The sequence below is a fragment of the Syngnathus scovelli genome, chromosome 3 (genome assembly GCF_024217435.2).
Source record: "Syngnathus scovelli strain Florida chromosome 3, RoL_Ssco_1.2, whole genome shotgun sequence".
NCBI lineage: Eukaryota > Metazoa > Chordata > Actinopteri > Syngnathiformes > Syngnathidae > Syngnathus > Syngnathus scovelli.
The window spans coordinates 24,015,547-24,041,480 of NC_090849.1; the positions used below are offsets into that span (position 1 = coordinate 24,015,547).

Below are 25,934 nucleotides of genomic sequence, written 5' to 3' on the forward strand. Positions count from 1 at the left end.
CTTACAACTTTTATTTGACTTGTTGTTCCAAGAACGCAAAGGGCGTGGGCACGATGTGATACAAAGCCGCCTTTCTCCTCAGCTCGTTTCTGGCACCAAGCATGTGGAACATAGTGCTTCCATACCAACTCCTATACGGCAAGATACGAGCACACGTTTGGAAAATAAACACGACCATGTCAAAGCGAAGCATGCAATGGATTTAAGAAGTCTACACACACCTAGTCAGATGCCAGGCTATTATAATATAATCCATAGGACAGCTCAAATGGACAAAAAAATATTGGAGGAGAGATATAAAATAAACAACTGAGATCATATGGTTGCAAAACTGTGCACACCCTCATAACTGGGGTTGTGGATTTGTTCATTAACTCAACTGGATAAAAAAAAAATTGTTTTCAAGAGGAGAGATAAAATAAACAACAGGGATCATATGGTTGCAAAAGTGTGCACACCCTGTGTTGATTTGTTCATTAACTCTCACTAACGGACCGACTCCTGAGTGAGTAGCAGAAAGTACCGGTTTGTTGCTCAAATATTGACTCACACACACGCACAAACACGGGCTCAGTTTAGGAGGAGGTGTTTGATGAAGAGCTTCATTGTAGAGGAATGTGTATTGGCTCAGACATGACTCTCTGCAACGTGTATCACCAGAGAGCAAGCGCTGTTAGCTTTAGCGCAAACATCCATGGTAGCTAAACAGACGTTAGCTAAGCTAACATGCTGTACAAACACACACGTAGTGTACTTACTCAAACTTTATTTGAACAACCTCCTGCAGAGATTGGAAACCACCTTGACATCTTCACAGCCACCTTCATTTTGATTCATTTGTTTATCGCATTCCAATTTCAGCGACCTTGCTGTAATTTAGTGAATGTTCCGCCTTATTTTATTTAATTTGAAATTCCCAAGGCACTCCTGAACAACGTCTTACCGAACGGACACAAGCCAGAAGACTCAGATGTTGCTCAAAATGAATTCTACACCAGGTGAGCCGGCGAAGCCGACGTGCTTTGTTTTCCGCTTCCACTACAAACAAGATTAACCTTTGCTGCCACTGGAAATTCATCAACAAGAGATTCATCAGTCTTTCCTGAGCGCATACTGCCCGCAGATGGGGATTAAACGCTGTCAACTTGACCTTTGGCCTTTCAGGACCTCACATTCACTAAGCATGTTGTCGGGGCACAGAAGCTTAGATCAAACTCCCAATGCAACCGAGAGAAAAGGACACACGGAGAGAATCTCGATGCTACTGGTTACATACATTGAGGAGAGCTAACGCCGACAGATATTTAAAGTCTGTCCAGAATTACCAGCTATCCGAGTTATGACCGCTGCTGCATTTAGCATACTGGGAGCGTGTGAGAAGTCAAACATGTGAGACTAGTTAGACACTCCCACCTAACCCTGCTCATCAGAGAGCAGGTCAGAGGTTCCCGTCCACCCTTGGGTCAGTCTTTTTCCATGACTGGATTTAAGTTTTACGATTATTTATACGACAAGCAAAATCGAATGACCCTGACCCCTCCACTTTCTCATCTTTTAATATTATTGGACGATTGACATTGTTTCTGGCACCATAAATGCCTCAGATGTTATCAAGACAGGTCTTTGGGTTTGCACAGTGTTTTTCTTAACTTGCTTTTGTGTCCTAGTTGATATGCTGCAGCCGCGTGGGGTCACTCCAACCCATGAGGTCAACACACGCATACACACACAAAGCAGGATTTGACTTCCCCAAACAATGGATGACTTGCAAAATGAAATGATCAGTGTGAATCCTGCTTTTATTACAGGAGCACACTTTCATGACCTTTTTCAAATCCAATGTCCTTATGTAACGCTGCCACTGCACACATCCAAGGTCAGTCGAGGTGCCAAAATTAGACAACGGGGCGAAAGTGGCCATCTAAGGCCGCCTGGCTTTTAATGAGAGGGCAAGGGGAGAATTAGTCAAGGTGAGAGCCGCATGGCAGGGGGAAGAAACCAGGCGGAAGTTAGATAAAAAACAAAATGTATTCTTGTGCATCCGGCCGTGGTGACAGGAAATGCTGTGTTTAAATCCATTCATGGCCAAGAGTTCAATGCTATCATGATGTCACTCCCAGTGGGAAAGAGTAATTACACAAGACCATTTCCTGCTTCCCATCAGCCGTCTCTTGCTTTTTTTTTGTGGGGAAGGGGGGTCCTGCATTTTGTGGACATCGGGGCCCCCTTGCACTTTCCACTCAGGAAGAAGCAATGAAGTGCGAGACTTGTGTGCAAAGAGGAAACAGCATAAAATGCCAAGAATGCAGTTATTCCTACTACGGACCTGTTAAAACGTGAAGAGTCGGTCGAGAAGACGGTGCGTGAAATAACAATGGCTGCTCGCGTGACTCCTGATTGTATGTCAGGAATCTCAGCACTGACATATACTTGTCTTCTTAAATTGGATGACAAGCACAGAAGGCGGAAAAAACAAATCAAAAGATGAAGATTAATTAACCAAGTGCTAACCACTCTTGATTGTGAACGGAAAACTTTTGAGCGAACGAATACCCATAAAAGCATATTTCCACTGACTGTCAAAAATTTGTCATGAATCGATGAATGGGTGTCAATTTCAATGTAAAAAAAAAAAAAAAAAATCAACACACGTACAATAATATTAAAGGGTTAAAAAAACACACCATACTTCTTTGTGAGTCATGAAATGACTCATGTGGCGTGAGGATGGATGAGGTGGGCGTAGATTCCAGGTATATACCACCTGAGGGAGAATCCCAAACGGCTTCCCGCTGTAATAAAGGCAACTTGTGATGATCCAAGCAGGAGATTTTATGGGAGCAAATAAAGCTCCACAAATTACAGTTAGACAGCAAACTGTACAGCTCGGGCTCACACAAAGAATCCCTGTCTCGTAAACCCACCCAGTCTAGGGGGGGCACGGGGGAGGGAGGGAGGGAGAGCAAACAAGCAAGCGAGTGAGGAAGATGGCAAAGTCGACAATGTGGAAATTGATACTTTTCTCCCAAATAGTGAAGAGACGGGAGATGATTGTTTTTCCACAATCATGTGATGCATTTCTACCCTCATCATTTCCAAACATCATCTTTACATTAATACCACTTTAATGTGAAAGCGAAACAAACGCGGGCTCTGTGTCAAGAACTAATAGGTTTATTAGTGACTGATCAACTTAGGCCAGACAGATCCCATGATCGGTAAATTGCCCCCGAGACAACGCATAACAAGCTCAGAAGACAGTGGTGCCTAAAGATACGAATGGAATTCATTCCTTGGCAATGATAAAAATGCTACTTTATAGTCCCATACTTAACTCATTTAAAAAAATAAAGTGATTTATTGTCGTACTTCTTCCTTCAATTGTATTGCTCCTTCTGGTGTGCATGCCGGGGCCACATGGGGGCAGTTTGAAGAAAGGCTGTATACTGCAGACTCAGCACTCTTAGCTTCTCAATGTGGCAGTGATATTTTTTCTCAGCGCATAAAAATGAAATGCTTACGGGTTTTCTTATATGGTATGTCTACAAGTGTTGCAGCACCGTTTGTGTTCAGATAGGCATAGCGTAATAGATGCTAATAGTTAGCCCGTGTGCCTAAGGAGTTTCTTATTCTGGGTTAGCTATCAGGTGTCAGTGTCTTTTTTGTGTCTTATTTGTTTCTTAATACAAACTGTCATTTGTTGTTTTCCCACATCAGAGCAAAAAAAATAAAAAATAGACACCTTAATTGGTTTCGTATCTTAAGGCACCACTGTATAAAAAAAAGAAAAAAACTCGGTCTGGTGTGCTTTTCAGGTCAGACTCAAGTCTCCTAAAAGATCAAAAAAACACTGTTGCACATCTGCACCACAGACTTGCTTTCAACAATCATGACCCCCCCCCCCCCAAAAAAAAAAAATCAAGCCAATGCCAACTGATAAGAAAGAAACCATTTAGCATCTTTTAAAAGAAGAGACAGAGATTGTTTGTTTGTGTACTCATGTTACTGGCAGCCTGGCATGACTCCTTCCTCTATCCCAACACAATGCGCAACACACACACACACAGTTGTGGACAGGCGCTCCCAGGGGACCCCCGTGAGGCCCCAAATGTGCAGCTGTGCACTGCGTGTGAACCCCGAGAGAATGGCTGGATGGCATGCGCAATGTTGCTCGCACTATAACGTGCGTGCACGCCAGCGTCAGCATGACTACACAACCCTTGCGCCGACTCGACAACACCAAGGCGCAGCTGCAGGCTCAACGGGCCACCAAAGGGGATGCACTGTACTCTGAAAATAGATTTCGGCTGTCATTGAGCTGGCTCATAAGCAAGCTGGGAGGTCAATAAAAACTCACACACACACACACAACTGTGATTCTTAACTCATGTGAATAAGAAGCCTACAAAAGACACATTAATGGGTGGTTGAGGAAAAGTGAAGTGTAGCTCACAGAGCTTGTTTATATTTGCTGTTGGGCTGAGACATTGGGGGGTAAAAAAAGTATTACAAGAGTTCGACACCACCACGGAAAATTATTCAGCATTTTGCATAAAAAATAATAAAATAAAAGTAATTACAAACAGCTTTTACATGTGCGAGAGCAATCTGATTTTAATTGATGTTTGATCTGTATTAATGTCTTGTTACCTAACTGCTTTTGAAGCAAATCATGCTACTAAATATCAGAAACAGCTGTCAGTGTGATGCAGTGCAGTTCCACACTATATTGCAATAATAAAAATATTGTTCCAACTAATATCTCTCAAATCGGACTGCAGAATAAGAAATACTAATATAAAAATGCCTTGCAATAACTTTTTACCTGCAAACTGAGAGCAATCTGCCGGATGTACATCATATTCAGGTCCTCCAATATCCACAGTTTTTCCTCCATGTTTGTCAGTTTATCAAGCGGCATCCTTTAGGTAGAAACAGATCCAGAAGTTTGTCTTTTTTCTTTTTTTTTTTTTTAAACCACCGAGATCGTGACGTCACATCATTGGAGTATCACTCTGACAGGTACCAGACCCAAGACAAATCCACAAAGACGGAGCACGCACGCGCGGGTTGACAGCAACCTGGTGCGTAAAAGCGATGCGTAAAAACTTGGAGAGGCTGATCCAAAGACGTCAACGGGGTGACGAGATGGTTAGAAAATCCCGCAACTCATCCGCGTGTTGTTCACCTCCTCCAAGTTTTGCACAATGATCCACCCAAGGCGCCCGTGGTCACCACCCAATCGGGAAAGAATGGCGCCTTTGAAAATGCATCTCTCTCCTCCTTTGTGCGCCACTGTCACGATTGTGAATGCGAGAGGGTGTCCTGGGCGAAGACAAGAGAACTCTTGACAAAAAGGCCATCGCCTCTGCGGGAGTGACCGGCACAACTGGCCCAGTGTGCGCCTTCCTCTCCTTGTAACCCCCACGCCCCCCCCCCCACCTCTCCCCTAAATTAACCCCTACGACGCGCCTGTCTGCAGATAGTCATGATTTAAAAAATAATTTAAAAGAAACACACAAACGGGGAAAAGTAAAGTGAGCGCACTGCAAATAATTGCTGTAGCAGCCCCCACGCCCTTTAAAACAAATAAACAGCAAAATCTATGTTTCACTCAAGCAGAGCGGGTGGGGAAGGCTTTGTTGTTATTAAAGAGGGAATTAAGTGGTGACAGCTGGCAGTAAACTCAAACATATATAACGTCAATGTAAATGGAGCATTGGAAAAGAAATTAAATTGAAAATTAAGTAAATACAATTAAAATATATATGCATGTTGAGTAAACTTGCCATGCAATACAAAACCTCTCAACCAATCAATCAACATTATTTATATGGATGCATGAAAAATATGATTTTATTATGAATTGCACATAAAATCTTTGCTAAATAAACTCAAAAAGTACTCCAACTTTAAATACAACAGAACTGTACTTAGTGATTAGTTTACTTTCCGATACAGGAAACTGTCTACTAGCACCCTCTGTTGGTGGAAATTTGACCCTGCACTGCAGTCAGTGACATTTTCAATATTAAGAATTAGGGGCACGTTTCATCCGATGTGACAAAGTGAAAAAGCGTGGGAGACTGAAAATATTGTCATGCTTGCTTACATGCAGCACATATTCATAGTTATAAGTATAATTTGACGCATACAGCTTGAAGCCTTTGTCCTTCATGGCAGCTGACGAGAAGGAATTTGCTTTAACGATACGACTCGCGTCCTTCAGTGTAATTTTTTTTTGTATCTCATGAGATTATTCTGATGAATGCGGTCATTTTGCTTGGAGACAAACTCAGCGGGAATAATTGCGCTGGCTGATTTGTTGCAACAGAATTCTCTTCTGCATGCCCTCAAAATGTCAGTTAAGATTGAGGAATATTAGAAGAACGTTTTTTTTTTTTTTAAACAACTGCACAGATGAATGTATATACAAGTTCAAAAGTTACATCAGTGGGTCACGAGCATTCCGCCAAGGTTCCATGCATATTTTACATGGCATCACCCCAGTGTTAAAGAGCGCTTCAATCATTTATCATAGCCTTTTAAATATTGATTTAATGTCACCTCAAGAGCTTTTGGCCATATCCAACATACACGGCCCTCCATCTGATCCGGTGTTCCACATTGCAAACACACTGAGGCGTCGCACGCACGTCAAGGAGTTGTTTTTGCAGGAAGAAATATGTCACCTCAAAGCCAAGGCCTGTTTCCTTTCTGGCCCGCAAAAAAAAAAAAAAAAATCTTCAAATCCACACCATGTGCCTTTCAACTGTTCAATTTACAGCTCCTGTCACAAATGCAAGCCGCAAAGAGAACCTGTGTGCCACAGCAGCCATGCAGATGGAGTGCTTTGGACGTGGGCGATACCGAGCATGTGCAAGCGAGCAGCAGGAGAAGCGGAATTGCATAATTGTCTGAAAATCCTTCATTAAAGCACACGTGTATCTACTCGGTGGTCACATGATGGTGGAACAGCCTTTCACTCATCATGACGGACCTTTAGATGACCTACCCAACGCACGACCGTACACTTTTACAGAGTCAGACAATAAAAACAAAAGGAGCTTTAAAAGCCTTTTGAGTGGTGAGGAGGCCGGTAGCAAAGCTGGGGTCATTTCCCCAAGGAAAGCCTCCGCCCTACTCAGTTTAAATCAACCCAGCTAATGTGTCACAGACATCAACATACACACACTAAGAGCAAGAGATTTATTGTTCTTGAGGTCGAAAGAGAAATAGTTGACTTGACCGGTACGAAGGACGGGATTTGGATGGAACGTGCCAAAGAATGTGCTGGAGAATGTTTTTTTTTTTTTTTTTTGGGGTGTGTGGAATTGGACCCCATTTAACAGCTTCCATTCTTCTGGGAAAACATTGAAGAAGATTTGGAAGTGCGTCTTTGGGATTTTCTTTTCAGGCATCCAGAATTTGTGGCTCTTTCTTACAATCTCTGGAGAGGGGAGAGGAGGGTCATCCTCGCAAAAAATTTGGAAGCATAGGATTGCAAAGTGGCAAGTGAAAGGCGAGGCTACCACGCAAGTTAATGTTAGCGCTTTTATTTTTAGCAGTGTGCGCTCACATGATATGCATGCTACAATGTCGGATCAGATAAACCGTTGAGTGACCCGCAGCGGTTTCAGTTACTCATGTAGAATCTACTCAGCAAACGGATCTGGACCAGTTCCGAGTTTGAGAGAGTTGTCACTATTAAATATTTTTAAAATCCCCAAATTATCTAATCGATTAATCGAATAATTTCATTTAGCATGATGTTTATTTGGTATTTTTTAGTGCTGAAAAATAACATACAAGAGATTAATGTTGTTCTGACCAAACGTTTTGAAACGGATTCAGATACTTGTGCAGTTATTATTTTCTGAAATAAATGCAACATTTTTCAAAAGTCTTGTTTTGATTCAACACCAAATCCAATCTGTTTGTTTTTATGAATGACTACAAAAAATAATGAATGATTAATGTCGAGAAGCTGACCTTAGAGGATTTGGACAATATTCTGGTAAAAATGGCTCACAAGAGCCTCACAGGTCTGAGGTTGGAGATTTGAATCGGAGCTACAACCTTCCCGTGTGGAGTTTGCATGTTCTCCCCGTCCCTGCGTGGAGATTACAAGATGTTTGTAGTAGCAGAACAAAAGAGCCCAAACTTAACAGGGCCCCTAATCACAATAAATACGGAATGCTGACTGTTATCTTGACCCGATTTGAAGACCAAACGTCGCCCACTCACTGATACACACATAAACTATTACCCTTGAATACACACAAAGGAGAAACACACCTAAACGCTGTGGGAAGTGGGAACCATCTGGAAGAATCAGGGCCTCTTTTGGCATTTCACACACTTCAACTTTACTCCCACTATACATGTGATATTTGTTTCTTCCAGCAAAGTCTGTTATTTTAAAGCGTGAAGCGTGTCTGAAAGGTAACACCCTTTGTCCTCCCAAAAAAAAAAAAAAAAAGATTGTAACAGGTTTTCAATTCCACAGCATAGTCACGGCAAACGCTGCTGGGTCACCGCTGGGCCCGGTGACAGCGGCGAGTGATGAGCCGTAAAAGCAGACGTATCATGGAGAGATCCCCCTGGAGGTCAGTCCTTGGTTATACCGCGTGAAAAAAAGACCTGCGCCGACGGCATGGTGGTCATAAGTCTGTCACCGTGACAACATAAATCTCATCCGCAGCCCACCTTGTTATTAGGTGTATGAGTTCCACTCTCTGATCTGGCTTCTAATTTACCATCACATGGAAAAGGAGGGCGAGTCATGTTGGAAATGATCCCAGACGCACAAATCATTCAAGAAGTCTGAATTCATCTAAAAAGGAATTCCATGTCAGCATAAGCAGGTTGGGGGCGGAATTTGGCTCTGGACAGATGCAGCGGTTCATTTATCTCCATTAAATTGCCGAGGCCCATCTGAGCAGTTTGATGTTGATTTGAGGGAAAGCATTCCATCAATGAGCTTTTTGGACTGCTTGGATTTTAGACTCATCAACATAAAAACTCCACCAAAGCTAGTCTTAACCTAAGAACTGTCAGGTATTTTCCATGTTGCCTTTGTTAAACCATAAAAAATATTCATGTTTATGGTTGCATGATGAAAACAAACTGGAGCCCCGTAAAAGTGCCAAAGAAGTTAAAGGAGGGCAAACCTTCCACTCTAGTGGCACTAAAATAGAGCAATGGCGCCCTCTGTTGGACATGACTAAAAAAACAACAACTTGTTCCTAATTTTGTCGGATAAGGTAATTTAAATAAATAAATAAATAAATAAATAAATAAATAAATAAATAAATACATGTTATACAAATATAACATCAATTTGAATCTTCATTTTAAGACATTTTGTGAGTTTGGAGGAACTCATTTGCTATTCCAATATAAAAAGTCTTTCCAGTAGGAGACATGGTCAAGTCATTGCTGAAAATGCTGATGCATGATATATTTGACACATCGGTGGCTGAATCCGCTTTGGTTGGAGCCATCCATCAGAGAAACCATCATGTGTAAAAGTCATTAAAACAGATCGCTTCCACATTACGCTGACAACGTTTTGTCCAATGTTGTCACGCGGAAACATGCTTTTCGCCTGTGGGTGATCATGTTGATGACACAGATAAACAAACTATAATGAACACATGATTTCCTTAGTGGACATAACAATTGCGGACACAGCAGGAACAGTGCGACCATAACGAGGCCAATGGACAAGCCAGTTAGCCACCGGGGTCCACTAAAGTGCACATTAAAGCTCTGGTGCCACAGCTGGGTCTTCTATGACCCATCTGTTCTCATGGAGTCCGGCCATTGCTCGACAACATCGTGACAGGGAAACCTTCATTTATTCTTTCCGCAACTGTAAATAAATATAGAAATACACATTTGGCCTTTTTGGGTGACACAATGTGGACGTGATTTTTCTAAAAGCCCAGTTGTTAAAATGCGTATTCATTTTGAGAGTCACCCCATAGAAAACAGCAGAACATTCCTCAGTGTTGTCCACAATTAGCGGCTGCATTCCTGCGTACAACGGAGAGGCTCTGACTCCATCTCCTTAGTCAAGTGGTTATTGATGAACAGAAGAAAAGCGCAGCAGGCTCTTTGTTCCAAGAGGGATGAAAGGGCAATGGCTGAAAAGGAAAGGTGTGTGGCAATGCTCCGTCATTTTCAGTCTGATGACAAGACTGCAGAGATGGCGACCGTTTTCTGTCAGCGTTAACCAACGCTTTGAGAAATCCAAGTAAGGTATCAGAAAGAAGGCTGACTTGAACAATTACTCACAGGGGGGCAAGCCATAAGTGTCAGACACTGTCAATGATATCCAGACTTGTGTGTGTGTGTGTGCGCGGGTGGGTTTCGTCTTTTTGTCAATGTTTAACAGAGCTGCTTTCAGTGTAGCCCACAAAGAAGATACCTTTGGCATGAGGCAACCGAGCTCTCGTTTTATAACTTGTTAGCGACGAGCCCTCGACAAGCTACAGTGAAGGTCACTTGGGGGTGGGGAGGCTGAAGCAAGAAAAAAGATAGAGGGATAAAACAAAAAAGACAGAACAGAGTCGTCTTCTCTGACAGCGAGGAGGTGAAGACAAAAGAGGACTTCCTAAGTGTTCGGGAAAGTGGGTTAGCGCTTCGGAAGGCATGATGGGAGGGAGGGGGGGATATTTAACTTGTAGCATCAGGGGACCTGAGGCTCAAAGCAGAAGATTGTCCCACATAATGCAAGCCTCCCAGGGATGGTACAGGTTGACAGGAAATGAATGTGGAAGGATGTGAATGATGAGCAGCCATAACATGGGGGGACGCCTGAGATCCAACACGAGAACTGGACCAAAAAAGTCTCCTTTTACAAAGACAATCATGTCGTCAAAGGTTACCCAACTCAACTTACCCCTATGAATCAAATGTTTTATTGCTCCAGGCTCTTGCAAGAGATTGTGTTCAACTCTGTCTTACTATATAGCGGGCACAGACAGTGCTGAATTCCTGGAGCATGACAGCCATTTCAAAGTCTTATTAACTTCACGGTGTCGGGTGAGTTTGATGATGCATAGACTGTTGCACAACCTGCACAGTACGCCACGGCGGCGCTTCATCACTGTCTGAATGCGAGAGTGAGCACGCGCGAGGCTGACACAAGCAACAGATGCAATGAATGACTAATCGGAGCTGGGATGGTAAAAGATGAAGATAGAGGAGCGTGTAGCAACAGATGGCTAAATGTGACTCACAGCTGCAACTATGCTGATGTGGGATGTTTCTTTCGATGGACATGCTAGTCTGTGTATGACTGGACTCGCAAAGAAACTAGACATAGCCATGTATGACCGTATTCACATGAAAACAAGTGTATGACTTACAACAGCGACAAGCATTGGCGGAGTTAGAGGGGGGCCCGTGAGGGCACAGTCCTCCCCAAATATGGTTGAATCCAGGCAAAAGATAATTGAATTTTCTTTTCAATTTTTATGGATGTTTTTCTCCAAGTTTTCTCCTCTTCTACATCTTCTAGATTTATTCCCCCCTTGTAAGCAGCCTTAAAGTTAGCCTTGCCCCCTCCAAAAGACAAGAATTCTAGCTCTATCATTAGTGACAAGGTCACTCATAAATCACAAGATGAAAACGTGATTAAACTAAAACAGATGCCGAGTGTGTATGCTTTTTTTGCGCCCCCGCAAACAAGTGAGCTAATTTTCAGTCAGTGTGTAAAGATGCAAATATAGATTGAAGGTGCGAGTGTCGCATTGCAACAAGGACATTACCACTGGTGTGTGAAATTCTTACAAATTGATCCATTATGCATCATAGTGACTATTTTTTTTTCCGTTGGAATTTGGCATTGAAGCAAATAAAATCTTTTGAATGAACGATGTTGTGTTTTGAAACAACCAATTCATTTCTATGCTTAGTAGGTTGGACATGGCTGATTTGTTCTCATGGCTTGAAGGAAGTGAAAAACCAGAAGATTAAATGTTTTTTTTTTCTTCCTTACATTTGTGGAAGCACTCATGCAGAGGCAGAGAAGAAATTATGGCCCCATGGCAATATACATGCAGAGCTTGTGTAATTTTATAAAAACATGTTAAACATTTGCTGGCCAGAGTGTCCCTCGGCGAGCTTCCAAGGATGCGACCGGTGGAATTTGGTTTTTGAATCTTACGAGTGTTTTTTTTTTTGGACACATCAACGCACTTCCTGAATTTGACCTGACTCCGGAAAATCTGGAAAGTGGCGCGTGTGTACTCTGGAGCACCTGTTTTGGTATTTTGTGTCGAAAGAAAGCGTTTGAGGCTACAGAGCAGCAGGGGACTTCATTGTTCAGCGGGTACACAGAGTTCCTTTCAGGCACTGAAAGAGTATTTTGTCATTCCTTGGACACCACTCTGGACTTCAACTGGCTCACACTCTAAGGTTCTGCTTTTATTTATTTATTTGCAGCAGAAGCGTTGCCATGGCAACATGTATATGACCTCTCAGCCTCCCTGTAAGTAAGCAAATTAGCATTAGCAAACTTAGTCCGCCAAGTTAGCTGAAAGAAACTGCTACCCAACTTGAGCCGCAATCGTCGGGGGATGTTCAGGGTGGAGGAAGCAGCGAAAACCCAAGCACTTGTAAAAGCTTTCATCGAAACACAACTGGCCAACTCAAAGCACTTTTAAGAGCGTTGTGGGCAGAAGGGCGCGCCGTCTCACACACAGACAGAGAAGCCACTTTCAGGCCGTGCAAACTCGGTGGTAACCGCACTGGAGTGGTCTGGTCGCTCTGTCGGTGAGCATCGCCGAGTTAAAAACATAACAAAGCATTAAAATAGAGTATATTCCATGTTCATTATTGGAATAAGTGTCTTGGGTGGCTTGAGCTGACACAGCAGATTTGAAGAGCATGAAAAAGGCCTTACAAGCGTTTCATTCAAACCAAAATAGACCCGCACACATACCCAGCAGCCAAATTAGACAATATTTGTGTCATTAACTTTGACAATGTCGGACTTTTAGCTCTATTTGCCTCCAGCCTGCAGCAAAATCGCTAAAAAAAAATAAAATAATTCAATGCTCACTGGCTGACTGTCACAGGCTCTTAACCATTTTGCTCCAATCACAGATATCATCAGTGAGTGAACATCAAGCGCATTTAAAGGTCAATTCTGCACGATTGAAGTTGAGTCCTAACAAGAGCTTTTCACTATAACCATAGAATTAAATTGCTGAGCAGTCTTTTTAAACCAACAATGGTTCAGCCTAAAGCGGCGTGCTGATAATACACCATCTCAAAAGCTTTCATTTAGACAAGGTGCATGCACAAATCAAATATCCTTTGACAGTTCACAATTCAGCACAATGTTTTCCCCAGAAGCTCATATAAAAGACTCAGACACTCGGGCGTCCAAATCTGTCTATAATCATGTGCATAACTTTCTATTGGGGCTGCCACAAAAGATCATCACATTGAATGCAGGGGCTCCACAGGGCAGTATGCTCAGCCCATTGCTGATTCCCAGTTTTCTGCTAACTAGTAACGGTAGGCTATATTAAATACACCCGTTGTGGTGAGTAAGTCATTTTGATCTCCTGCTTTTTGCAGCACAAACATATTGAAGTACATTACCCCTTGACTTTGATCACTCAGCAAAGCGTGAAAATCAGATCCTCATCCAATCTTGCTTTAGCAACTACAGCTCTCCCAGGAAGGGTGTCACATGTGACCTCTGCAGCACATACAGCATGACTTGTGACAGCAGATCAATAAACGATGGAGTGTGCATGACTTCAGGAGGTTAAAGGGTGCTTCCATGTGAGATGAATGCACACAGCCGATAAATAAGTCGAGCGTAGCCAAAACACACACAACGGTCAGAGACTCAGTGCTGGAAATAGAGGGACAGAATCGATACCTTATCCTTCCCCATTTTTCGGTATCGCACCATTAATATTCCATAAACTTCAATTTATAGTTCCGACCCCCAAACCACCCTTACACACACCATCTTATTATTATCAGCACCTCAATAACAAACCTCCAACACAGGGTGCTTCTTAAAAGCTTAGACACAGCAATCTACCGTATTTTCCGGACTATAAGTCGCTCCGGAGTATAAGTCGCACCAGCCATAAAATGCCCCAAAAAGTGAAATAAAACATATATAAGTCGCTCCGGAGTATAAGTCGCATTTTGGGGGCAATTTATTCGACAAAATCCCACACCAAAAACAGTCATGAACGAGCAACAACAGGCTAAACGATAGCAACAACAGGCTAAACGATAGGTATGCTAACGTGACAAACACAAACAAAGAGCTAAGAACGGGCCTGACGTAACATATAGAGTGATTAAGGACAACTATTGCATGAATAACATGTTTATAAATCCATCAGTGTCACTCCAATTCATTAAATAGCAACAACAGGCTAAACAATAGGTATGCTAACGTGACAAACTCAAACAAAGAGCTGAGAACGGGCCTGACGTAACATATAGAGTGATTAAGGACAACTATTACATGAATAACATGTTTATAAAACCATCGGTGTCACTCCAATTCATTAAATAGCAACAACAGGTTAAACGATAGGTATGCTAACGTGACAAACACAAACAAAGAGCTGAGAACGGGCCTGACGTAACATATAGAGTGATTAAGGACAACTATTACATGAATAACATGTTTATAAAACCATCGGTGTCACTCCAATTCATTAAATCCATCGATCGTTCTTTGTCAACAATGGGTGCGCACGGCTGAGGGCGCTTGCGCTTCAAAATATTCCACAGGCTCATATAACGATAGATAAACTATATTTTAAATAACTATAATACAAGCCAATAATATTATCAAACCATCCGTGCACTTTAATTCCATTAAATCCATCGATCAAATTCCTCGTCCTTTGTCAACATCGCCGCGCGTGCGCCCTGACGTCAGCCTCGTCTTTATTCCACAGATCTACTATATAACTATATTGTAGCGTTAACAAAGTACAAGGATCGACGTAGGTTTGGTAAACGGCTCTTTATTAAACAAAACAAACTTCCAAGCGTGTGGCGGCGTGGACTTCCAGACAGACCGGGCGTGCGTAATGGCCATGTCCGAGCCCCGCGCACCGTTCGCGGACAGCCACTCGGCCGAGCGTCGGCCCCCGACTCAGTAGAGACCGGGCGTGCGTAAAAGCCATAATAGTTTTTCAAACCTTCTATGTCACTCCAAATCCTTAATTCCTTCAAACTCTTTGTCCTCCGTGTCACTTAGAAATGATCACCGCTAATGATGGTAGTCCTTGTGTGGGCACGTTTGTATGTAAACAACCGGCGCGCCGCGCTACTGACGTCACTTGAAATAGTAATCCATTGGTACATCACGGTTCTCCAAACTTTCTTTCTGCTGCTCGATTACTGTTTTCAGCTGCATATTTTACAACTTGAAGTTTGTAACCTGCAAAATATGAGTTTCTTTTTGGTGCCATTTTTCTTAAGCCCACCCAGTTGATGAGTCACGGCCAACGGTAAAATTTAGAGCGCCCTCATCCAGTTTCGTCTGAAAATATAATTTTTTTTGGTTGTTTTATCAAATTCAAAGTCTGCTTTATCGTCGATATATTTTTTTATATACTAAGACACACAAAGAGATAGAAATTACATTTCCACTATCCCTCGGTGAGATAGTACACATATGCATACAAGCAACACAAAAAAAACCAAGAAGGCACTAACAATGAATAAATAAGAGTATTGAATAAATGATAAATAAACAAATAATAATAAATAATAATAATAAATATAAGAGGAGCAAAAATGGACCAAGTGTACATACAGCAGACAGTGGACTTGGATATGGTGCTTTAAAGTGTTAATTGCTTTATTTGATGTTTTCTCTATTTTTTATGTTTTGAATATGTTCAAGATAAAGAAATAAAAGCATGTGAAGTGATCAACTATACTAAAAATAACATGGGAAGTGGTCAACTATACTTGTAAGTGATGTCTTAATGATCAAGTAAAAATTTGTGAAAAAAAAAACATATATAAGTCGCTCCTGAGTATAAGTCGCCCCCCCACCCAAACTATGAAAAAAACCGCGACTTATAGTCCGGAAATTACGGTATATTTTTTGATGGATTCAGCAAATTGCGGCTCCTGATCGAAAAAAACACCTCCATTGAAACAGTAAAGATTTTTTTTTTTTTAGAAAAATCTGTTTGGGGATTACATTAGAAATCCTTCACTGCTCAAATACAGTAGCTAACACAAAGCAGATGTTGACAGGGTGCACCGGAAGTGGGATGTCTTCGCATCTGGTAATAAACAGCTGAGTTTTGACCCACTTCTCAAGTTTTTTTCTCCCCCATTAGCAAATGCCAGTGTTACTATCAAACATAGAAAACATGATTTAAGTTGTAATGGAAATTTGCAAAAATTGCCGTGGAAAGCTAGAAAGGAGTGTACCATTAAAAATTAAACCATAATTACTTCTGGTGCAGACAACCCAGCACAATTACATATATTACTAAACCGTTGAGGAATATTAAGCAGAAGTTGGGATATGAAATTACATTTTAGTTTTTTCCCATCCACAACTGGACACTCAAGTCTCTGTTGGGAAATTATCATGTTTTGCTTAAGGGGAGAAAATGTTAAATACTATAGTAGGGAAGAGTAGTGTAAATAGGAAAGGCAATTAAAATTTTTATTTGACGACAGTGCGGCTCTTGAGTGTAATTAAAGCAAAACAGCCACAAAGCAGAGCTAAATGTACTAGTGCGGACTTCAAAATGAGGTAAAAGAGTGTGCCAAATGAGTTAGTTCAACGCGAGTGACAGTTAAAGTTAAAGATGTAAATGGAGGAATATTATTTGCGTTTTGTTTCTTAGCAATGCTGCCTGTTCTCACAGAAATTTCGTAGGCCTCCATGTGTAATGTTATGCGCCTCAAAAATACATTTTTCTTATTAATGCTGACTTCTGTGGAGGCTGGGTTAAAGGAGCACTAATGGTAGTTGTAGAGGAAGAAATGAAAGAAGCTAGCAGCATATAAGTTATGGGATACTAAAATATATTTTCATTTGCCGAGCAGCTCTAGTGGTATGCAAAAGAATGACTGAATTAATCATTCAAACTATGCATATATGCATATAGAGTGTCTTTAAAAAAAAAATTGATCCAGTAAAATTCGCTAAGTACAGTTTAATTTCACCATTGGCAGGACACTTTAAGATGAAAGTGGCCTGGATGGGCACCCCCTTCTTTGAGTACAACTTTTATATAACTTTTGTGTATAATACAGACAATAAATATAAATTTAGAACGAAAACTACTGCCCTGTTTGTGATGAACACTTAGGCCCTCTACGTTACTGTATTTTAATATTGGTCGTTAAGGCGCTGCTTGGAGGTTGTAGCTTCTTAGAGTACAATTTTGACAACACAATAGCATAAAAGAATGACAGCAAACTGAATAAGAGTACGAAAAACAGTACAAAAGTTGAAAAAGAGCAAGAGAGGAGACATAAATAGAGTGTGCGTGTGCTGTGCCCCCCCATGACGTGTTGATGCTTTGCTTACCTGTGTTGTGTTCACGTACAGACTTTTTCTGTACTTCCCTCGCCGTATCTCCATTTCAAGAGCCGAGCCGCGAGCAACCGTGGCTCGGGTTGTTTGATTCCGACAAAACATACTTGCTGGCAACCTCGCCCCCGCGGGGAGAGTCCGTAAAGAGTTCAATCCGAAAACCCAACTCCGATCCAGGTGGCGTATCCAAACAAGGCTGTCAACACCGGGGAGACCCGCGTCGTACCGATAAAGCTTCTTTTTCAGAAGTGGAAATGGAAAGGACTCATCCTTTAAAGTTCCCCCTCTCGGAGAACTTTCACTAAATGTCGTGCAGACAGAGCCCGAGCCCAAAGTTTGCCCTGCCCCGTCCGTTCACACACACTTCCACCGGTAATGTGAGTGGCCTGCCCCCTTCACAACACAGTCACCACTGTTCAACTTCTCCAAAGAGAAAGTATACTTAAGGGGAGTTGAATAAATGGCAAATATTTTTTGCATGTAAAAGAATTGGAATGCTTGCGAGTAAAACAAAAAATCTTAAGTTGACACACCTGCACGACTTGGATCAAAACGTCCACATTTACGCGCATTTTTGCGTCAGTAACGAAACAAATGTATATTCAGGACATAGTCAAGACTCATTTTTTTAATAATTAAACTATAAACAGACAATTTACATGCAAAACACCATCTATTTACTATGTCAAAATGACAAGACAATATTTATAATGAATCGTTCTATCTATTTTTTAACTGTCATATGTGGCCTTTGTAGTAAAGACTCAAACAGTTTGAGTTGTGAGCATGGAATGTGTCGGGCCATCCTTGGCAACACCAGCTATTTACCGGACCTGCTGTGAGTGGAATTCACGGAGGTCAAAGTGTCACGGAGGATCAGCAGATGCCACATCCACATTGCAACGGAAACCTGCTGGGTAAATGAAAACCCCGCGGGAGGAATGCGTGCGTGCTTACCAATCTCACAATAGATCAGATCTATTTAATCATGTAGATTTACAAAGATGGACCACAAGGTTCTTTCTGGGGCATGTCAGCGCTCCTCAAGCTACATTTGTCCTTTTTGCAGCTTTCCCCTCTCAAAAGCAATTATTGCGTCAGGCGAAAATGGGATTCTAGGCCATTCCGTTAAAAGGTGGCCACATTGTGCCTTTGCTGGTACAATAACAAGTCATAGATACACGACGGGGAATCTTCCATCTGTGCCATCTCCGGCCTGTCTTTTGCAACATTGATGTGCTATGCTTTGGATTATGAGTTCAATTCCTTTACCATGGCCTCATCAATGTGATTCCTAATAATTAGAATTTCTTTATGCTTATTTTTGACAATTTGTCTACAGTTGGAATCAAAAGTCTACACACCCTTTTCTAAATAAACCAAGATAAATCACTTGTACAGACGACTTGTGTAACATTGGTGGTTAAAAGGAGCACTATGTTGAATATGTTATTTCTAAGCAGGATGTTTGTTGTTTGGTGCTTGTGTAAATAGCTCGAGGCGGTGCATCTCATGCTGCAATGTGATCTTACTGGAAGATGTGTGTGTTGCTCCCAGACTGCGCGTGATTATGTTTACAGGTCTCATGCCGCTGTGGTCAGTAGGGGGTAGACAGACATCGGGGGCTCGAGGTTTGCTTTCTCCGAGCGGGCCCACCCGCCTTTCGGGGAGGGGGCTCCGTGCAAGCCCTTCGGGCAGCTCAGCCTCACGCAAGCAATGTGCTTATGTGTGTGCTTTGTCATGGCACATTTCAAAACCATCTGGAAGGAAAAGATAGGTTAGCTTTTATCTGCATCTTTTTTTTTTTTTTTTTTTTTTGCAAATCCCCCAATTTTGCTGGGAACTGCTCCGTTTTCATCTCCTCTCGTATTTTTGCCCACTCGCAGAAAAAACAAACATGGCAGCTAGTCAACACTGATGGCATCAACAAAGGAACTGCTGATCATGGAAGAAAAAAAATGACAGAGCAGCTGGAGGATGATCACATGGCAAACAAAAAAAAAAAAGGAATGAGACAAGCATATATAGGGAGACTCCCAAATTTCCACAAAAGACAATTTCACCCATCTTTCTCACACTTGTATGTATTCTAAACGTGCTGTAAGCAAACGTCATCTCACCAGCATGGGAAATATCTTTTTTATTTTGCTTCCTTTTCAGTGAACCAAAGCATTGAGGACCCAGAGGAATGACTGTGGCTACGGAGTCTACAATCATGCGGTCGTCTATATTCTAAATATAAAAAGGGAATAGTTACGGCGCTTTCACGGCTCTTTTTACAGTAGGAACCATTTTTAGGACGTCAGATCAAGGGAAACGTGAAATTATAACAAATCGCACCGAAGACGAGCGGAAATCCATTAGGTCGACGTGACATTTGCTTTCATTCCACTCATCTTCCAAATGTATAATCTAGAAACGTAACATCCTATATTTCCTCTACCCATCTATTTTCAATTTCTCTCTCTAGTAAATCACTTCCATGCCAGCATTAACGTCCTGAGGGTTTGCAGGATTGCATTCATTGATGTGTCTCCACACTGTAATCATGTGGGCCATATGTTCCTGCATAGCTCTTGATCCAGGGTGTAAAAGTGACAGATGCAGTGCTGGGTTTTTTTTCCTGGATCAGAGGTAGCTCAACTTTAATGCATGGGAAATAAATAAATATTGGGATGAGGCTCAGGGATGGATACAAACTTATTGTGAGAAGAATCTTGAATTAATTTCTCTCCCATCTTCTGCATGCCGGACTCCTTTAGACGAGTCTGACTTCTGCTGGCCAACACGTGCCATTACAAGTTGAAGTCAATTAACCTGCTTGCAAGTCACCAGACATTTCATTAGGTAGACCAGAATCATCTAATGAGAACAATTCGTCATCTTTAGGAAGGCAGATTGTGGTGGGTTTTGAATTCCGCTGACAATTATTGAGGCAGTTGCTGAGTGTTCATTTCATATCTTTTATTAAATCTATTTACAGAGAATACAAAACTGTCGTCCCTTGGTTGAACATTCACTAACAAGTACAACGGCCACTTTTTGTTTTTCACTTCGGGTGCGGTTTGGTCCATTTGGCAGCTTCGTTGCGACCTTGTTTCAAACCCTAGGAAAAAAAAAAGTACAATTTGATCAAATGAAATCCCAGCAGAAAATAAATTTAGAACAGACCGGATACGCTGTTGTCCAAGAAACAATCCATACCATATAGTAGCCTGTGTGGTATCCACTCATGTACCAGGAGATGAGCATGCTGCCCATAGCCTCGTCATCTCCCATTTCGGGACTCATGGGAGGAGGAGGAGGGATCATCTGAAAGCAAGCAAAGCCAAAGCAACGCAAGAACCTCAATACTAGACTTAATTCACAAAGAGTACGTGTTCGTAATTGTCATGAAACTCACCGGTGGGCCGAATTGCATCATGGGATGCCAGGGAGGAGGTGCTTGCCCGTGTTTACCGACATGCCTTTTTCCACCCTGGGAGGGGTAAAAAAAAAAGTCACCATATTTAGTAAACATTTTATTAGGTAGAACACCCGCACATACATGGAGTACACAAACTTTACATGGCAATACCTGTCTGAATGGTGGCATGGGAGGCGGGCATGGAGGAGGGAATCCAGGAGCCCACATAGGGGGAGGAACCTTGTGGAAGTTGGCCTTTTGGCTTTTACTGTGTAGATGTTTGTGCTGCTTGTGCTGGTTTGGTTCAGTTGACCTGTCACTCCCCTCTGTGGAAGATTCTGCCTCCTGCGTCTAAATTGTGAGGAAAATACAATGTTTACTGCCCTATTTTTGAAAAGCAGGGCACGTCACCCGGCAGTTGAGACTAATTGCAGCATTTTCTGTCTTGGGCAATCAAAGTCTGCAAAGGCGTGAAGCTCAGATGCGTCTGGAAGACTGTGAAGGTTTCTTTTTTCATTGTGTCAAAGTAGTTAGGCTGAGAACTTTTTGTGCCCAAGATAGAGGTGCAAAATAAACCATATGCTACCGTGGTTTTGGGTTCTTCGTCATCCTCAGAGATCTCTGAAAGCAAGTCTGCGAGGTTCTGCTCTTCTTCATTGCCATAGTTCGTGTAGACAACTACGCATGTGCCCCTCTCCTTGTCGACGGAGGAGATGGTAGCCGAGTACAGTTGACTGTCTTCTGACCAGTAAGCGCAGCAAGAATCGCCAACTTGCCACTGGGACCAAATGATTATATATTAAGGAAATGTCATTTACTTTATCTTAACCACACACAAGAAATTTGCATACATCCTCACCTCTTTATCTGGCAATGCATTGGTTCTTTTCCTACTGTTCTTATTTTTGTTATTCTTTCGCTTCTTGCCCGGTGGGATCTTGACTGAAGCTTGCGGCTCGTCTTCCCTTTTAAGGGCAGTCTAGCACGACAACAGCATATCTGTGAGTCACTGACACAAAAAGTAAAAAAAAAAAGTTCATTTTTGTTACCTTAAATGACGCTACAGCCTTATCATAGGCTTTTATCAAGGCGGTGTCATCCCAAATATCGGAGTCATCACTCTAGAAAAGAGAAAATATTACTTGAGCTGAATCTGGGTATCTCATATCTTGATTTTGGATTTGTACGCAATTTAAATGACGACAGCATGATGGTTTGTTAGCTTACCAAGCTAGCTCTAGCTCCAATCATACTTTAGCATTGCATTGCCCGATGTGTCGTTTATAATATTATAATTTTATTACTTAACGCCGTGACTCACCTGCCCCGTACCCCGCACGAATAGCTCACCCTGGCATCCATTCGCCATAAAAAAAAACGGGATAAATTCACAGCTCAGAGTTAAACAGCTAACGAGCTACACGCGTCGAGCAGATGACGTCAGTCGCACATGGTGTCGTATATATCATGCGACGCTGAGGGTTGGCGTGGCAACGCTTGGTTGTTTGGATGTCCTAGCAAAGCTCTGCATGCACATCAGACCACGTTTGGGGCTGTATTTTGTCGTAATTTTACCATGATCGAGTCATCTCTTCGCTCTTTAGGAGCGAAAGTTGTTGTAGCTGCTTCCAACGATGAGAACCACCCGCCGGAAAATATTATTGACGGGTAAGGGTCTCCTGTTTGTTTTTATTTTGAGAGCGCTGTAAACTGCTCCAGTAGACTACACTTCGAGTCTTACCTGAGTTTTGCTATTTGTATTTTTTAAACCAGAAACACCAACACATTTTGGATGTCCACGGGAATGTTTCCTCAAGAATTCATCATTCGTTTTGCTGAAATGACAAACGTTCCTTCGGTGACCATGGACAGCTACAACGGTGGGTGTTTTAAAATAACAATGTATCATCAATGGAATTGTTTTTTATTTATTGTTGTAAATTCATTGATATCTGACTGTCTCGCTCAAAAGTGACCATTGCTTTCTTTGTAAAGTATTTTTTCTCCTGTATTGCATCTCATTAATTTAAACAGATGCATTTTATTTTGTATTTTAGCTCGGAAAGTAACCAATTAGTATACATTTATGCAAAAACATATTTAGAGAATTATGTATATACTTAGGCACACCATAAAATGACCTTTGTCAGATTTGGCTTCAATGTGTGAAAACAATTTGTGAATTTTTAAGACGCACATTTTTTTTGCATATTTACAACACTATTTGTCAGCCCGAATATAAATCAAATACTTATATTCAAATATCATTGCACTTTAAATGTTGAATCTAAATGTGAGTGTTAATGTAACTAAAGTTATCTTCTTTTCAAGGCTTCAGGTGTTCCTAAAAATGAGTTTAAAAAATGGGCTTCTCTTCTATAATGATGCCCTCAGACAAGGCCCAACAGATGACTCATGCTTTGTTAGATGTTCTCCAAGGCTGTATTCTAAATCCAAACACAGCTATTGTTCATTTCGTTTACGTGGAATTTGGTGATGAGTTAATTAAATCATCTGGACGGGGCTGTTGACTCTCCCCTCTCGCTTTGTTTTTGCAGTCAAGCACCTAAAAGTAGAAAAGAACACGTCACAAAACGCCTCACACTTTGAGTTTGTGGCAGAGAAAGGTAGGCATGATGAAAATATGCATGTATTAGTCATTCACTTGCTTTACAAATCCCAATTAACTGATTTTCCTGCAGAATTGAAACTCACGGAGGGACATCTTCAGACAAATTCTATTTCAGTAGGTTCAACATGCTAATGTCAAACTTAATTAATGGAATGAACTCGGGGGGTAAAACCTAACTTGTTTTCGTTACTTGCTTTTGTTTTCCAGCTAAATGGAACCACTGCCACTCACCTTCGTTTCATCATCACCTCAGGATACGATCACTTTGTTTCAGTGCACAGAATCGCTGTGCACAAATGACACTTGCGCTATTTGCGTCATTGTTGTCACACGCATTTATCACTCAAACCCGGTGAGGTGTTACAAGAAATATACACCGGATATGAAAGTCTGCACACCACTTGTTCAAATGCCAAGCGTTTGTATTATATATAAAAAAGGGCAAAATAATAATTTGTTTGCACTGTCAATGTGATATTGAATTTGTTCAACTGGTTGAGGAAAAAAAAAAATCAGAAGTGAGAAGAAACAGCTGAAAAAATGTGGTTGCACAAGTGCGCACACCCTCCTAAGTCATGTTCAAATGTGTTTTTTTCTCATTATATGAGCGGCACGGTATCTTAGCGGTTAGCAGCTCTGCCTCACGGTCGAGCGCTCCTCGGTTTGAATTTTCAGTTGAGATATTGTGACTTGCTACTTTTATAAATGTGGCTCATCCATATTGTATTTAGCTCAACGCAAACTAATTAAAGATATGGATTCACTTAAGAGACCTTTCATAGCGTTTTCATCTGTTCTTGCTAATTTGGCAAAGCTTCAGAAAAAGAGCTGGCTTCCGATGAATGGCACAAATACAAAGGGCATCTCTTTTTCACTCTCCCTCTCTCTTTCGGAGAAACACGGTTAATTAACAAATTTTCAGCTGAAGGGGAGGGGAGCTTGGAATTGGCATCTGGACAGGCCCCCCTCCCATGCACCCATATTGACATCCCTAAAGAAAAGAGGGACCACGGGTGATGCAACCGGATCCAGATGGTTTCCCAGCCAACCCGTAAGTCTCCAAAGAGCGCCAAGCTCCGTTCTCCCATCCTCCACACGATACTCGCCCCTATCTCTCTCCCTCCGCCGCCATGTCATCTTATCAGGTCGAGCGGTGCGCACGGACCCTTTGGGACTCCCTCCCCAATTACTTTGCTGACTTGCAGTGGAGCTCAGGGATTTACCCAGGCGTTGCTGTAGCGCGGCTCTTTGAATAAACCAATAAAAGTATAAAATAGTAGGCTAAATAACAAGCCCCCAGATATTTAAAGAGCAACTAATTGCTCAGGGGTGCGTTGGCGATATAGCACGTTTGAGAGTGTGAGTGTAATGAGTAATGAGGGCAAGGTAGCAACTGATACACGGTTATTGACTCATTCATTATTTACCAGTATGGTTTATTTATGGTAGCGGGATGGCTTTGGTCCAAAGGTAAGAAGATTCCGCTTTACCCCTCCTTCCAGATCTGAATATTTTCACGGTAAATACGGTTTGCAAAAGTGCCCGTCCCCCACGCTAATGAATTCAGGCCGCCCTCCTTTTGTTCTTGACTGTCAGCCCATGAGAAGAATCACAGCAGGATATGAGAGTGCCATTATCATGTCACTGCAGGGCAGGCAGGCTTGGGTTATCGGCCGGTGTCTTCTCCGGGCTTTCTTAACGGCTGAGCGGTGACACTCAGATGCCTGCTAGAAACACAATTCATTATCGTACAAAGCTTTATTATCCTGCCATGGCGGACAAAAGAAGACAATGGATGGATGAATGGATTTGTTAGTGTAATATAATTAGACTTCATTAAAAACATCTTGGAGTGTTTTTCTTCACCGATCAGGAGATTGTTTGGATGATATTTTCAGTTGACTGCAAGTGACAAAATGGCCGCCCACGAGTATGATATTCATCAGAATTTGATGTTTAGAGTAATGGTGCCGCACGGAATGTATTAGTTTTAATTGGGACAAAAAATCTTCCAGGCTGGTGTAGGTGTCCAAATGTTGAGTGCATCTAAAGTCTTAATGTGACAACTTCTTGTAGTCAGGAAGACGCCATGACGCTCTCTGCTCTGTTAAACAGACTTTGAATGTCCTTATCAGTTATGAGTAATCCGCCATTAACAAAAGAGCCTCATACTGGCAGTGGGCCTTAATTTGATTTCATGTCTGATTTTCAGCTCATTTAGACGAGGAGATGATTCGACAAGAGGAAAACAGTCTTTAAATCTAAAAAAAAAGGGAGGGAATTATAATGAGCGAATGACAAAAGATTTGAGCTGCTTGGAA

At 41.8% G+C, this 25,934-nt stretch overlaps 3 protein-coding genes across 7 annotated transcripts in view; 1 reads left to right on the forward strand and 2 right to left on the reverse strand.

The window, feature by feature from the left end:
* rtkna (rhotekin a) overlaps positions 1-17,938 on the reverse strand; it is a 35,795-nt gene extending 17,857 nt beyond the window's left edge. For 2 of the 5 annotated variants that reach the window (XM_049716635.2, XM_068650081.1), the window contains exon 1: positions 17,570-17,938. In XM_049716635.2, the coding sequence (XP_049572592.1) occupies positions 17,570-17,680 (111 nt within the window). In that variant the 5' untranslated portion in view covers positions 17,681-17,938. Of the gene's footprint in view, positions 1-4,825; positions 5,419-17,569 lie in introns of those variants that run through there. The other 3 variants (XM_049716634.2, XM_049716639.1, XM_049716636.2) reach the window with 2 other exon arrangements.
* A 2,580-nt stretch (positions 17,939-20,518) lies between these two features.
* smn1 (survival of motor neuron 1, telomeric) lies at positions 20,519-22,441 on the reverse strand. Its single transcript, XM_049716730.1, has 8 exons — positions 22,303-22,441; positions 22,031-22,102; positions 21,841-21,960; positions 21,568-21,759; positions 21,153-21,332; positions 20,979-21,053; positions 20,780-20,887; positions 20,519-20,681 (listed from the first exon to the last, which is right to left on the reverse strand). Exons 1-8 carry the CDS (start codon positions 22,348-22,350, stop codon positions 20,625-20,627), a joined length of 852 nt encoding a protein of 283 aa, XP_049572687.1. The 5' UTR covers positions 22,351-22,441; the 3' UTR covers positions 20,519-20,624.
* On the forward strand, positions 22,432-24,381 carry hspb11 (heat shock protein, alpha-crystallin-related, b11). Its single transcript, XM_049716732.1, has 5 exons — positions 22,432-22,649; positions 22,755-22,861; positions 23,540-23,608; positions 23,684-23,727; positions 23,821-24,381. The coding sequence occupies exons 1-5, from the start codon at positions 22,432-22,434 to the stop codon at positions 23,911-23,913; spliced, it is 531 nt and encodes a 176-aa protein (XP_049572689.1). The 3' UTR covers positions 23,914-24,381.
* Positions 24,382-25,934: the final 1,553 nt, after the last annotated feature.

What these genes read in the sequence shown, in the direction of transcription:
- hspb11 (XM_049716732.1), top strand. Translation starts at nt 22,432, where the DNA reads ATGGTGTCGTATATATCATGCGACGCTGAGGGTTGGCGTGGCAACGCT. An exon ending in GACCATGGACAGCTACAACG is followed by an intron (nt 22,862 to 23,539) that starts GTGGGTGTTTTA and finishes TTGTTTTTGCAG; the next exon opens with TCAAGCACCTAAAAGTAGAA. An exon ending in TGAGTTTGTGGCAGAGAAAG is followed by an intron (nt 23,609 to 23,683) that starts GTAGGCATGATG and finishes ATTTTCCTGCAG; the next exon opens with AATTGAAACTCACGGAGGGA.
- smn1 (XM_049716730.1), bottom strand. Translation starts at nt 22,350, where the DNA reads ATGGCGAATGGATGCCAGGGTGAGCTATTCGTGCGGGGTACGGGGCAG. An exon ending in AGGCTGTAGCGTCATTTAAG is followed by an intron (nt 21,961 to 22,030) that starts GTAACAAAAATG and finishes TTGTCGTGCTAG; the next exon opens with ACTGCCCTTAAAAGGGAAGA. An exon ending in ACGAAGAACCCAAAACCACG is followed by an intron (nt 21,333 to 21,567) that starts GTAGCATATGGT and finishes CTCACAATTTAG; the next exon opens with ACGCAGGAGGCAGAATCTTC.